This window comes from Pezoporus flaviventris, unplaced genomic scaffold (genome assembly GCF_033815535.1).
Source record: "Pezoporus flaviventris isolate CSIRO_AGI_PZ_B2104156 unplaced genomic scaffold, CSIRO_AGI_Pfla_v1 ptg000029l, whole genome shotgun sequence".
NCBI classification, from domain to species: Eukaryota; Metazoa; Chordata; class Aves; order Psittaciformes; family Psittacidae; genus Pezoporus; species Pezoporus flaviventris.
Window position 1 is genome coordinate 1,048,431 of NW_026892577.1, and position 14,534 is coordinate 1,062,964.

Consider the following 14,534-nt stretch of genomic DNA (forward strand, 5'->3'; position numbering starts at 1 on the left):
CCAAACCTGAAACCATGAGATTTAAACCACCTACTAAATGCAGAATTGCAGGAGAAAGCATGAAATACCAGGTAAGAGCATCCAGGCTTTAGTAACTGCCTTTCTCTATTTCATTTACCTACACATAAACCCAATGAGGTGCATTATGAATGTATGTGGGGCAGCTTTACAACCCCAGAGATCAAGTGGCGAGTGAAGGTACAGGTATGCTCATTAGGCAGGAGATGTACCGGCACTGTCCTCTGCTGGCACAGACATTCCAACCACCTGCAGGGCTGGTAGCAGCTTTGCAATTGCAACCTAAGCTGCTTTTTTGGGACAACACATATTTAACTTTGCCGGTTTAAAAGTCCCCAGCAGGGCACAGATGGAAATACTTCAGCTAGAAACAAAGGGAATAACACGGCTCGCTAAACGCGGTTTGTTTCGTCTCACTGCTCTCAGAACTTGCCAGCATAATTAGGCTCTACCTCCTCTCCTAGGTTTCTCCTCTAAGACATTATCTCCCCTCCAAAATCTTAGGATCTCTGGTTATCTCTATACATTCATAATTACAAATGCCCAGGATACCCCATGAATAAGATAATTACCTTTTAGAAATACATACAACAGACTTACTAAGTGATGTCCTCCAACTCCTCCTACAAATAGCTGCAAGATTACATCAGCGTTTGCTGATAATAATTACTGCTTATTTCTGGTCTGTGCCACACGAAAATGGCAGCAGTTACAAGCAGCGTACGCAACAGATGAGAGCTGGATGGAGTGGCTGACTCAGTAGTTGGGCTGTATCCGTGTAAACGCCGTGTTAGGTTACAGGATAACACTCATACTGGTGTCTGGGAGGGGTAAAAATACCCGCACGGAGGAACAGCCCTGGAATTACTCAAGGATTTCTCAGTGCTTCAGGAGCAAGACTGTGAAGGGGGGGGGGGGGGGGGGGTTGGAATTATTATTTGTAAGAGACAGGAAAAGCTGAAGCGTTGTTGATTATAATTAGGCAGTAATCTGAAACTTGCCTGCACCATGGAGCACACAGGAGACAAGACAATTAGCATTTAATTAGGAGCTTTGCTCACTTTCTTCTACCTGCTTTGATAGCTAAAATGATTCCCTTAGAGTATCTCTCACTAGTCTTTTGTTCCATTTCCTTCCATAGCATTTCCTTTCTTCCCAGATCTGGGTGACTTTCCTCAAAAGTATTTGTTGTTTGTTTTTGGTTTTGATACAGGCTAAATGAATTTGTAATCTAATAGTCATGATTTGACAGCAAAGCCAAATGGATTTATTCAGACTGAAATACTTCTCTGTACACAGATAAGTAACACATTTCCACAAAGCCCGGGCTACACAAACACACATGCTCGTGCATGCGAACACATGCGGTCCCATTAAAACCACTGTGATTATCCCTGCCTTTTAACGTCAAACACATTTGACCTAGGAGTTTAGCACTTCTTCCTTAGGCAAAAACTCCTCAGGCCCAGTGTAAAATGGCATGAAGTAGCTTCAATGGCAGACTAGGACATGGGTTGAAAGGTTGGGCAGGGAATAAATTGTGATCACGAAGAACGTTTCAGCCAAGTTGAAGTCATACATTCTTCCCACCCACAAAGCTGAAAAGCTGCCCTTGGAGCAGAGCAGATGTTGCAAAGCTGTATTCCCTCCGGGGACCCTAAGGAAGGCCACACACAAGTTTAAGTTCTAAGTTCTCTCTTTCCACATTTCACAGACCTGCAATGACAGTTCTCGTAACAGGAACCTCCAGCTTTAGCTCACCACTGCTCATAGGCAGGTACGACAGGAGAAATCTGGATCAGCTGATTTAGAAGGAAATCTTATCTGGCATGTCAATGATAACTACCTTATGCAGGGGATATCCTGGGCATTTTTGTGCATACAGATACCTGGATCCTAGGAACCTGGAGGAGAGATGGCATGTGAAAGGCTTTAAAGCAATACATAAGCTTTGAGCAGAGTTTTAAGGTGGGACTGTCTCCTGAGGCCATCTCCTGTTCAGGTTAGAGGAATAGGCTCAAGCAAAACCAGTAGTTCAGTGACTCTGGATCCAACAGCACTAACTGAGAGCAGTATCAGAGCACAGTCTCTTGTGAAGGCACAGAGAGGACAAGCAGCATGTGCAGAAGAACAGAGCATTCTACAATTAACCATACAAAGGAAGTGAAAGCCTTTCTCTGAAGACCCCTTTCGTTTTCCTTTGATCTTCCTCTCTGTTCTTCCTTGAAAATTCAAGATCAGACTATTGGGGTCTTACACTCAGCTCCCCATAACTGACAAATTCCCTGGATTGGTCCAAAGAGCATAATTTTTAGGGTTCCCAAATAATACAGTTTCTATTCAGCAAAGTACATGCCATCATCCTCGAGCAACCCAAACCTTCTTCTCACTAAATACAGCATCAGCTGGATGCAGACAGTCCTTTATAAAGCATACCCTCTGTAGGAGAGCTGAACTTGGTCTCATTCACAAACGTAGACAGATCAGAGGGCTGGGGATAATCCTGCTTATCCGTGTTCAGGTCCACGGTCATGCAGGTCCACTTCTGGCTGGTCACTGAAGATGCCAGCTTCTCCTCATCCGTTGCATGCACCACTGTGGATATGACGGGAGGTGTTTCTGGAGTAGGCAGTGGAGTGGGATCCTGCAGAAAACAAGTGCTAATTAATTCTATTATCTTTCATTAACATGTTGAACTCTCTGAATCCCTTTGCCTGACCACAATCATCTTTTTAATTCCATACTCTTTGCTGCAGCTCTGTATATCTAATACTTAACAGAAAATACACAAGTACTTCATTTGGAACTCTACTAGCAGCAAGTTTTCCAAGCATAACTAAACTCTTTGATGATACACACTTGCATTACAAAGGCTCCTTGAGAACAGGGAAGAAAGAGAAACCAGAGCTGATTAAAGCTGTTAGGCACTTGACATAAGTGGCACACATCACCCATGACTGAAGTCTTTGACTGCCAAAACTGACTTTTTAGGCTTCCCTCACAGGGGCAAACCTTCATAGGTCTGTGAGGTCACAAGCCCTTTCTTCACTTCTGTGCTGCCGAGCAGCACAAAGAAAAGGATAACAGGATAGATGGATAACAGGAAGATGAACAGCAGCATGGAAGGAGCTGTGGCACATCAAAGCAGTGAGGCCTTTGTAAGGCAGAACAGCTTTTGTTAACTTCTCTTCCAAGAAAACCACCTGCAGGTAGTTTACAACAAGGAATAAAACCATCCAAGCACATGTTCCTGGTGGATCAGCCCACTTGGTTTATCTCTGTTTCCCATCCAGCCCACCAATTTGATGCATTTAGTTTCTTACTTTCTGATCTAAAAATTCCAGGGTAGATAGCTATGCCTGTTTTTCAGACAATTGAAGATATTTATTCATATCATCACTCTATCACAACATAGGGCCTTCTGAAGTGTATTTACTAATACTCTAACTGGGATTCCCAGAGCAAATATTAGATCTAATATGCATCGCACACACACTTGTAGAGACTAAAATGTTAATTCCTTATGATTATAGCCCAGTGTGCTATACTTGGACACTAAAATGCTCACATTCTTTACAAAAGCTTCTTCTATTATTAAATGTAAAATTCTACAATTAAATAAATCAAGTTTCCCTTTATTTCCCCTACAAGAACACATGTTACACGCAGCAGAATAAGGCAGTGCTTTACCTGAGAAGGAGGATCAGAGAGTGGGGATCTTTTTGGCGATTTTTTCACCCTAAATGTATCACTGAAAATGAAGTTAAAACCGTTAATATGGTAACACCAGCGAGAATCAGGTCATTTCACGCTCAGCACGAGAGCCACAGACAATGCAACCTCTATAAGCCCATCTGCTTTAAAATCTCATCCATTAGGCAGCAGCAGCACAGAGAAACATGCCATAGGTACATATTCTTGTCATGCATTTGGAACAGGCCTCCATTCCCCAGAAGCTGAGAAAAGCAGGATTGCCATATTTTTCATGCTAAGCACCGACACATTTACAGAACAGAGTTGCTGCTCGATCGCAATTCAAATCCCTGCTCCAGCACAGACATCCTCAGCGCCCTTAAGCAAGTTATTTAGCTTCTGTCTGCTTCAGTTTCCCATCTGAAAATTAGGTCTAAAACACATCTTAACCTAAGAAATACAACTGTGGTGAAGTTGAGCAGTAAGTACCAATGATCCCATAAACCATCGAGACAAAAATTGGTATGTTCTAGATGAACTACATGAAACCAGCTGAGGGAGATGCTGTTCTGATCAGAGCAAAGCTCTATCATTACAAATGTGCACAAACAGAGCGTTTTTAAAACAAATACAACAACAAATATGGCAATTTTGCTTCCAGTTTCCTTGACAGCTCAACGTGCAGAGGGCGAGCACGGACACCGGAGCCCTTCAAAACCCCACAGGTTTCAATCAGGCAAAAGGAATGAACATACATTATATCCTGGCGTATGAGTTTTGCCTTTATGCTCATTCACAATTGGCTTAAAATATTTTCTAACCAGGAAATAAACGAGTTATCTGCTTCTTCTTTTGATGCATTTTGCTAGAGTTATTTAGACACATTTATGTTATTAACTAGAAAAAGGGAGAAAAATCTCACAGCAAACTCACTGATAAAGACTTGATGTTTGAACTGAGATGCAGTGGCAAAAAATTCTGCCCACCAGCTCATGCCTGATCAATGACAGCAAGATCAACACTAGAAATGATAATGGCGGGTTTCAATCAGCTGAGAGTAAATCAATACCACATGTAAAGGGGAAAATAAATTGGACAGCGGAATATTGGTGTGTTCAATGCTACTCATTATCCAGTTTTGATGCTAGAGTTATTCAGTATTATTCCTTTAATCAGGAGAAACACTTTATACAGTATTTACAAGAGACCAATTGTACAGTGGTGGTGTACAATGGTAGAAATACAACTATCATATTTTAGCTAAGGATACAAAATCTATACTGTTCTTAAAAGAAGATCTTCTTTGATAGGCAAACAGATAAAGAGGCAATAGCTTCCTCAAAATCATTCACAGCCAGGCATCTTACTGAAAACAGCTTTCACATGTGCCAGTGAAAAGGAATAGTTAACATAAAAGCTTCATGCTCAATAGCAACCGATCATGCTGCAAATTAAATAAGTAAAATTAAAAAGCCCATAAATCAAAGAGGAAACTTGAATTGTTAGCTTAGAATTACTTACAACAGAGAACATACAGACATCACATCTTCTACCATCCTAAGACAAATAAGACAAAGAAAAGAGAGACAGACAGAAGGAACTGACAAAAAAGATAAACCTACAAATACTTGGTTAATGTTAATGTGTTAAGGCAATCTGATCATGCATATTTTCTACCTGTACAACCTTAACCTCTACTTTTATTGTGAAATACATGGGGAGAAAAAAAAAACAACATTCAAGTCTTTCATTGTTCCCAAATTCAATGTTACACTTTTGACCCGCTTTCATCTTACAAAGCACATTATTCAATGCTGTCGCCTCCAAGTTCCTTTCAACATGCTAACCATCCCTGCCTTCCCTGATGGAAGCCACCTGCTTTCATTTCAAACCACAGTATTTGCTATAAGGGATGTAGAACTATTTTTCAATGGTAGCTAAGCTTAAGGAAAGAACATAAGTTAGGCAAGGGTTTCTTCATGCTTGCTGATTTGTTATGACAGTACAGAGAAAGCTACTTGACCACTTCAAATCATGTACATTTCATAGAATCATAGAATTCCAGCCTGGTTTGTGTTGGAAGGGGCCTTAAAGCTCATCCAGTTCCAACCCTTGCCATGGGCAGGGACACCTTCCACTAGAGCAGCTTGCTCCAAGCCCCTGTGTCCAACCTGGCCTTGAACACTGCCAGGGATGGGGCAGCCACAGCTTCTCTGGGCACCCTGTGCCAGCACCTCAGCACCCTCACAGGGAAGAGCTTCTGCCTCAGAGCTCATCTCAGTCTCCCCTCTGGCAGGTTAAAGCCATTCCCCTTGGCCTGCCCCTACTTGCTCTTATAAAAATTTCTTTAATTTTCTTTAAATCTCATCTATTTTAGCTCTCACTCAATCCTAACGGTGTGTTGTGACAGAACAAATGGATTGCCTCAAAACCAGAAGCAAACCTTGTCAAACAGTTAAGGCAAAGAAAAGGTTTCTTCTACTTATAAGCTTGGCAGCTTCTGTCCAGTTCTTCTCACGTGCAAAGCTCTTGAAAGTTGGCACCTTGTGTTTCTAAACACAGCCTCCGGTCATCCAGCAGCTTTGAGAGCAATGTCTATACAAGTCACTATTTTTACCCTTCACTATAAACAAGCGCTCAGGAGGCATCAGCTGCTCTTTGTTCAGAATCATCTGAGCAACATGATCTGTCTCAGAGCAGCTCAGCACTTAGGTATACAGCTACAGAGTAATTTGTGTCGAGCTGTTCTCTTCTAAAAACCTCATCTTTTCACACGGAGGTCAATGGTTAGACTGCTGCAGGTTGCATTCAAGAATAAAACCTGGTTATTTGTCTTGATTTAACACAGGTAAGGCCTAGCAGAGTCCAAATAGTACAAACTTAGCATTGCTGTTCTCATTATTTATGCCTGGCTTCTTTGCCTCCTATAGCTCTAATCCAAAAATTGCTGTATTTCCATATGAGACACAGATTTTCAAACTGGTCCGCAGGGTTTTCTTTCTGCACCTCCCAACGGTACTAATAAAAACCCCTGGCTTTGCAAAATTAGGTTTTAAATTCCCTTAATCAGGGTTTAGGAGTCCTGGTGTATCACAGTTCCATTTCCTAATTCAAACACCTTCCTTTCTGCCCCCTGGATCTCAAGTGGTTTGCAGTGGCTTCTCTCTCCTGTCCCACATGGGAGCATTGCCAAGGGTTTTACACCCCATCTCCTTGCCTGACATGGTGTTATCCTGCACTGGACCCTCCCAGAGAAGAAATGCTGAGGCCCGTTTTGAAGGAGAAGAGATACCAGAGAGAGGCAAAAACAAATAAAAGCCACTGCTTCCCCTGGCATCCCCCAACATGCTTTAGGGTAATTTTCCTCTAGAACATATTATGGCTGCAGGCTGCCCCGTGTATTAATATGCAAATTCTCTCCCTTTGAGAAACCACTTGTAGAAGTAGGTTACGGGGCTGCAGTGAGCAGACACACAACATGATGCAGTGAAAGCAGTCCCACGGAAGGGCTGGGAATCCCTACAAGCCCCCTGATCTAAGACCTTGCGAGCCCTGCTCTAGGGTGATTTCACTTCTTCCACCACAATAAAGCCCAGCAGTGAGCTCTGTAGAACAGAGTTCTCCCAAGGATAAATGTGTTTCAGCAAGCCTTTTGTAAAAACTCATGTTTCCCCTAAAATTAACAACTTGGAATTCATTCTAATGTTCACAGATGATAGGGGGACGTAAGAAGTTTACACTGAGGGTCTATCAACTCCGCTGCAACTACTGGAAGGCACAAGGAGACTTTGGCTGCCTGCAAGTATCAGACTTGAGGACCTGGTGATACCAAAATTCCCCTCTCTCCCTCTGCTCTTGCCCAGTCAGATTCAAATTGCTCCTTTCTTGCAGGCAGACTTTGAAGTCCTTTTGGTTTGGAGCAAGCTAGCTTGGAGTGGAGGCTTGAAAAACATGTCAGCCTAGAATGCGTCTCAATTCCTGCCTTAACGTCCACTAAATTTCAGGCATACCTGAAAATCATATAATCATAGAATAGTCAGGGTTGTAAAGGACCTTAAGATCATCCAGTTCCAACCCCCCTGCCATGGGCATGGACACCTCACACTAAACCATGGCACCCAAGGCTTTGTCCAACCTGGCCTTGAACACTGCCAGGGATGGAGCATTCACAACTTCCTTGGGCAACCCATTCCAGTGCCTCACCACCCCAACAGGAAAGAATTTCTTCCTTATATCCAACCTAATGAAGCAAAAAATCACAAAAAACAAGCTTCTTCCACAAAAACCAACTCAACCATACTGTGGTCTATACTTCCCCTAAGTCAGAAATGCCCCTAGAAAGTTAAAAATGGCACAAGCTTCCTCAAATCTGGCAAGAGAGGTGAATTAGAAGCCTAGAGGTCAGCAAGCTGCTCAGAAACAACTGAATAATCTTCACCTCACTCTGTAAGGGAGGTCATGTTCTACATAGAATCACAGAATAGTTAGGGTTGGAAAGGACCTTAAGACCTCAGAGCAGCCTTCCAGTATCTGAAGGAGGCCTATAGGAATGCTGAGGAGGGACTCTTTATTAGGGACTGTAGTGTCGGGACAAGGGGTAACGGGTTAAAATTTAAACAGGGGAAGTTTAGGTTGGATATAAGGAGGAAATTCTTTCCTGTTAGGGTGGTGAGGCACTGGAATGGGTTGCCCAGGGAAGCTGTGAATGCTCCATCCCTGGCAGTGTTCAAGGTCAGGTTGGACAGAGCCTTGGGTGCCATGGTTTAGTGTGAGGTGTCCCTGCCCATGGCAGGGGGGTTGGAACTGGATGATCTTAAGGTCCTTTCCAACCCTAACTATTCTATGATTCTATCATCCAGTTCCAATCCCCCTGCCATGGGGGAGGAATATGCTTCTTCTAATCTAGAAATAAGAGCACCCTTTAACTTACGTTTTTAATGGTGTCTTCTTCTTTTTCGCAGGTTTATTCAAGTTGTCTCCTTCTGTTCCATTTGTTTCATTGGCACTGGCTGGTATCTCAAAGGAAGCTGGAGATTTAGAGGGCGAGCTGGCTATCTTAGAAGAAGACTTGAAAGGGTCAATAGAGTCCTCGCACATGTCTGGCTCAAAACTGTACGTTTGCTGAGGCAGTTTGGGTGATTCTTGCATTTTTGTACTAGATGAGAAAGGGTTAAAATTGGGATCATCCCACTTGTCAATATCAAAAGTGTAAGAGCCTTTTGTGATAGGGATTTCGTTTGGATCAGTGGGTGACTTAGTTGGTGTGGTAGGAGCATTGTCAAGCTTTTCCACTGACTTTTTAGTCTTTGGCCTCCTTAGTGGCATTTTAGCACCAGGCTTTTTACCTGCTTTTTTGGGAGGAGGAGTACTCTCCTGCTGGTCTTCACTCACCCCTTTCTCTTCAGAGTAATCAAACTCCAGCCTCACCGCAACACCTTTGACTGGAGGGTCTTCTTGTCCTCCAGTGTCTGGTGGAGTCACCTCCTCAGCCTCCGGTGCCGTTGTAAGAGGTAGTGGTTTCTTATTGGCAGGGGGAGAGTTTTGTACCTTGCTGCCTCCAGTGCTAAATGCACTAATCCCTTCCAAACTGTCTGGATCCAAAGGGTGGGATCCTTCAGGCACAGGCGGGGCCTCCTGTTTCTCAGCAGAGATTTTAGAAGGTTCAGTACATTCAGGCCTTACTGAATCAGCCTTAGCTTCAGATGCTGTTTTATCCTCACCTGGGTCGCAATCAGCTTGGCCAAGGTCAGGTGGTTCTTGAGGCGTTTCCTTCACCAGTGGAGCATCCAGAGGTTTTTTGGCTGGCTGCTTCTTTTTTAAGGAAGCCGGTCTGGATTTCTTTGTTCTCTTAAGAGTACTAGAAGCACTGCTTGAACCAGTACCATACACATCCGCTGCCGGTGCTAATGTCTCACTGTTGCCAAGATAAGATGCTCCATCAAAATCACTCGCTTGCAAGCTAAGAGATCGAGACAACGTAGATTTGGAAACTGGGAGTGAATCAGTGGATTTTCTTCGCACATTTGCTTTGGGGTCACGATTCTTTGATTCTGGAGAGCTCGGTCCTAAGGCATGGAGAGAATCAACCAACTCAATGTTATCGAAGTCCAAGTTGTAAGTTCCACTGCTGGCTATTGGCTTGTCCTCGTCAAAGACGGTGGAAAAAGAGTGGGAAGGGGGCCGGAAAGGGCTTTCTTCAACTGGTTCGCTGTGTGACACATCAGTTACAGGTACAGCTTCTGAACATGATCCTGTGGGAACAAACAGAAAACTCAGTGATTTTTAAACACTTTTTTTAAACTAGAACTTAGTGAGTTTTACTCAAATCTAATATTCCTACAAGTAAAAGGGGAAAAAAGGGTTAAAATCATACAAATGGACTAAGCAATTATTAAAGGACACACAAACTAAAGGGACGTTTCCAACATATGAACTAGATGAAGGGAAAAAATGGTTCTGTTCTCCCCAGAAAAGGACTCAAGGCAAGTTTCATGGAAACACAAAATATGCATTTGCAACAGCCTCTACAGCACCTCTGCTAAACTAATTATCAATTAGTTAAAGAGATGGGGATTACCATAACATGCTAAACATGCCAAATACCAGAAAAAAATAATATCAAGCAATTTATTACTTGCATTTTCTGCTATTACAAAGAGTTCTCACAACTGTGTCAGAGCTCTAATGCAGTATGCTCCCCATAAATCGATGGGTGCTTCAGCAACTACATGTTGACCTTAAGGTTTGTTTCCCATGTGCTATTTTTACCAGTTTTCCCAGAGGAACATGGCTTCCTCTCCACAATCCATCAGTGCTGCTCCCAAGGAGTCAATACACTCTACTTAGCCCTCATCATTCCAAGCTCATAATGAGACATGACTCATTAAGAACTTCACATAAAAGAAATGATGGTAAAGGTAAAAAAAGTCAATTAGACTTTTTTTTTAGTCAATTAGTACTGTAGAAATAGTCTCAATTTAAAATCTTCCTTTAAGAAGACCACAGGAAGCTCCCTCCAGATATTTATAACAGATTTCTCCAAGTGTAGTTCTAACTCACTGACGAAAGGAAATTTTTATAGAGGGAATTACATGCTGAAACTGTTAATCCAAGCAGCTTTTCATTGTAATTAAAGGTTTGCTTGTTGAATGGAAGCACAAAATTATTTATAGGAGACTCCTGACTTGGAGCATATTGGAAAAAGTAGAAAAAGAGACAATGCATATAAAAAAGTAACAGAAAATAGACAGGTAGGAAAGGATTACGATGATGGTCTTTGCTGCCTTCCAGCTCATTAAAGTTGATTGCTCAAGTGTTTTATAAGCCCTGAACGTGGTTTCCTCCTGCTGTCACTGCTACTACCTGAACGTCACAGAGTCATCTGTGTCTTTGTGTGTGACCCAGTCAGAGTATAAGAGAGGTTGGAAATCTCTCTCTAGCTCATAGTTCCAGCTGGAGAGCTCAAGCCAGCTCCCCTGAGCTCTTACTCATACACCCTGGAGCAAAATGCCCCCCTGTTTCCTATTGAAGCAACACAGCATTCTTCATGTTGTCATTTTTATAAATTATGCAATTATAAAGAAAATCAGTCAAACAAAACTGAGTGTTTTGCTCATCCTTAAATGATTTCAGGGAATTGTCTATGCATCTTTTTCTTTCCAGTTCTGACATGTTTTGCAGAAGAATTCCCCTTTTGCCCAGCTATCTTCATCAACATTGCTCATAAAAGCTTTACAGACAATCAATGATTTTAGTCAGAAGCTATGAATGGATTAAGAACAGGAAAGAAACCATGTTTTTCCTTTGTTTCAGAAGAAATTATGTCTCCATAGAGATTGCAAGGATTATTATTTATGGATGTAGAGGACAGAGAGGACTTCAGGAAATCGGACACAATTCCCAAAGCAACACCTTCAAGCGGCTGGATGTATTTGCAGAGGCTGTCAAAGGATGACAGCTACACAATTTCTCTTTTAAGACCGTGGAAGTTTACTAAGTCACATCAATTAAAATGATCTTTTAATGTGGTTTTTTCTGCTAAATGAATGCCAGAAATGTGGCAGGACTTCATGAGAGTTTCTTTTTCTCCTTAATTACCGCTGGGTCAGGCTTGGGTTTAGCCCAGGCTGGGAGGCCATTAATTAGACTTGATTTGCCAGCTGAGCTGGTGCTCACTTCCCACACACATCACTTTCTGACACTGAAAGGTCTTCTACTAAGGGGACTGCTCAAAGAGTGTCATAAAACTCCAGCATTAGGATAATCTTACATTGTACAATGAAATGGGAATGGAAGGTGTTTGACGGGAGTACATGACAATAAACACTGGTATAGCTCTAACACATCGGGAGTACAAAGTAGGTCAGCATGAAATGAAAGGGGGATCTGAACAAGAACTTGCCTGCAATTACTCGTTGGTTTCATTCCAGTGCACACCAAAGGCCCCAACAGGATTGAGGCCCCTGGCTCAAAGTCACTACAAACACGCATTTAAACAAAGTAAAATCAAATAAACCAAAGCAGTTTTTGTCCTTTTACATCACAGTTTTTGAGCTATTTAAAAACATTTTTGTCTTTAAATTAAAATAAATTCCCTTAATGGTGGAGTGCCGAGATATTGTTCAAGTATCTCTAAGACAAGGGGAAATCCAAGAGGCTTGAAAATGGAAGCTGCTCCGAGGTCTCCCCTAAAGGAGCCTTCTCTTCTCCAGGCCGAACCAGCCCAGCTCTCTCAGCCTGTCAAGAGAAGCTTCTGAATTTACAAAATCATTTAGTAGTGCTTTGTAAAGCACTCCTTTAAAAATACTTTTGTCATTTATTCTGAAAGAAAACTGCCATATAAAGGTTATTTTCAATTCTTCTCTGTCAGGTTTCAAGAACATAAACACTGACGAAAGTTTTCCATACCAAAAAATCACTTTGTTTATGTCTGGATCATCATCTCTCTCTATTGGAAAGCCTGACCTCATTTTCACTGGCACAAGAAGGACTGAATATAGTCCCCTATATCCTGACTAGCAGGCTGTAATGCATAGAGGGGACTCCAGCTCTCACATCTTCCCTGTGTATACAACCTGAATTCATTAATCAATTGGATAAGGTGCTGGGGGCAAAGGGGCAGAAGAGATGCCCCTGTCTAGGCAGGAATTCCTGGCTAGAAACAGGGAATATTTGGGAGGAAGGGCATGGGGCACTTTCTGGTGCTCAGATAGCTGGAACAAGGGACAGAAGAGACCGCTATGAGAACCTGATAAACAATGATAGTTTAAAAATACCACCAAAATATTAATAATACTTAAAAAAAACTCAAAATCATTTGTCTCAAGAATATAACCCACATCCCCCACAACAAACAAACAAGTTATGAAGGAATGGAAGGCACTAGTGACACTTTTTGGGGTTCAGAGGCAGCTTCCATATATTCTCTGTTACTCATCTTCCCCTCCAGACTTGCCTACAGACCAAGTCCCCTCTCCTGCTCTGCTGCTGCTGGACTGGAGCCATGCAGCAGGTTTTACCCCACTAGGAGCTGGCACAAGCCCAGGATGAGCTGAGCTGTATTTCCCTTTCATCAGATTTACTAAGCCCGTGTTGAAGGCAACCTAATGAAAAACTCTTCTCTTGGCTTTCCAGGAGTGGGGTCCAGCTGCTGCGTTAATGATATCACGCAGCACAACTGCAGCCGTCTGCATGAGTAATTATTATCAGATATAGATGAAACAACCCTTTAAACACTTCCTATGGTCCCTCCTTCCACCCAAACACACTCTCTGTCACCAGCCTCATGCAGAAGACAGAGCCATGTAGCTGGTGAACCAGAAACCCAGCTGGACATCCCTGCCTCTCCCTGGGTGTGCCAGGCTCTCCAGTTGCCCATATTCATTACTCCTCTTTTATTGAACCCTATTTATTTAGCTGTATGGTATCAATGAGGAGCTTTACTTCCACTACCCATAAGCCCAAGGAGGGGACTTATTCTCTCTGTGTGCAGCCACACGCATAACCTATGAAGTAAATAAACTACAAGATAACTGTCACTCCAGCAGCTTATAAAGCAGAAACTGCTTAATTCTTTCCTTGAGGAAGCATGCAAACACCTAAGCTGTAGTCTTAGTATCAGTCATTTCTTCCCAATATTTCCCAAATGAATGCTTTGTGTTGCCCCCCTGCAGCTGAATTCCTTCCGTATTCTTCCCTTCAAATCACCCTGCTGTATAACTGCATTTTGCAATGCTGAACATAGCTCAGTTTGTGGCAATTGGCCTCCCATGGACATACCTTATTTGCAAGTGAAATGTTTTCATCTCTGCCAAGCAGTGCCCTTCAGTATAGCTCACATCAGCTAAGAACAGATACATTCAGTTCCCTACCTTCGCCCAGAAATATGTCAAAGAAAGGAGGGGAGATATGGGATGAAGCGAGACAAGAAGTACGTGTGCCAGGGAAGCACATGTGTAATCAAGGGTTTAAGGATAATCTATTGCAGTAATTAAAACCACACTCCAGTCCTGTTTAGCATATGTGCTCTTTTGTTCTCTCAGCACTTATTTTGTGATCATTAGATTGCAAAAGATTAGGAAAGGGAAAGAAGATGGAGAATGAGAAATGCTGATGCAATGAAGAGGGAACTGTAGGAGCAAGAAGGAAGTGTCAGGATGCCCCAGTATTTAATGCCTGTTTTGTGGAGCCAGCTTGTTGAAGATCTTTCCAGCTTCTTATAAACTTGTCTCATAAATCAGGCTCTTAAAGAGAATTCCTTAATGCATAACTCCCAGAGATGCTTTAGGTGGCTCGAGACACTTGCAACACTCGTTTGTCCTGAA

General features: G+C 42.5%; 1 protein-coding gene across 8 annotated transcripts in view; it reads right to left on the reverse strand.

Annotated features, from left to right (window-relative positions):
- TACC2 (transforming acidic coiled-coil containing protein 2) overlaps positions 1 to 14,534 on the reverse strand; it is a 127,719-nt gene that overhangs the window by 25,974 nt on the left and 87,211 nt on the right. For 4 of the 8 annotated variants that reach the window (XM_061458578.1, XM_061458583.1, XM_061458581.1 and 1 more), the window contains exons 7-10: positions 8,642 to 9,962; positions 5,233 to 5,268; positions 3,709 to 3,769; positions 2,455 to 2,662 (exon numbers count right to left, since the gene is read on the reverse strand). In XM_061458578.1, coding sequence (XP_061314562.1) covers positions 2,455 to 2,662; positions 3,709 to 3,769; positions 5,233 to 5,268; positions 8,642 to 9,962 — 1,626 coding nt within the window. The remainder of the gene's footprint in view (positions 1 to 2,454; positions 2,663 to 3,708; positions 3,770 to 5,232; positions 5,269 to 8,641; positions 9,963 to 14,534) is intronic. The other 4 variants (XM_061458585.1, XM_061458582.1, XM_061458579.1 and 1 more) reach the window with 2 other exon arrangements.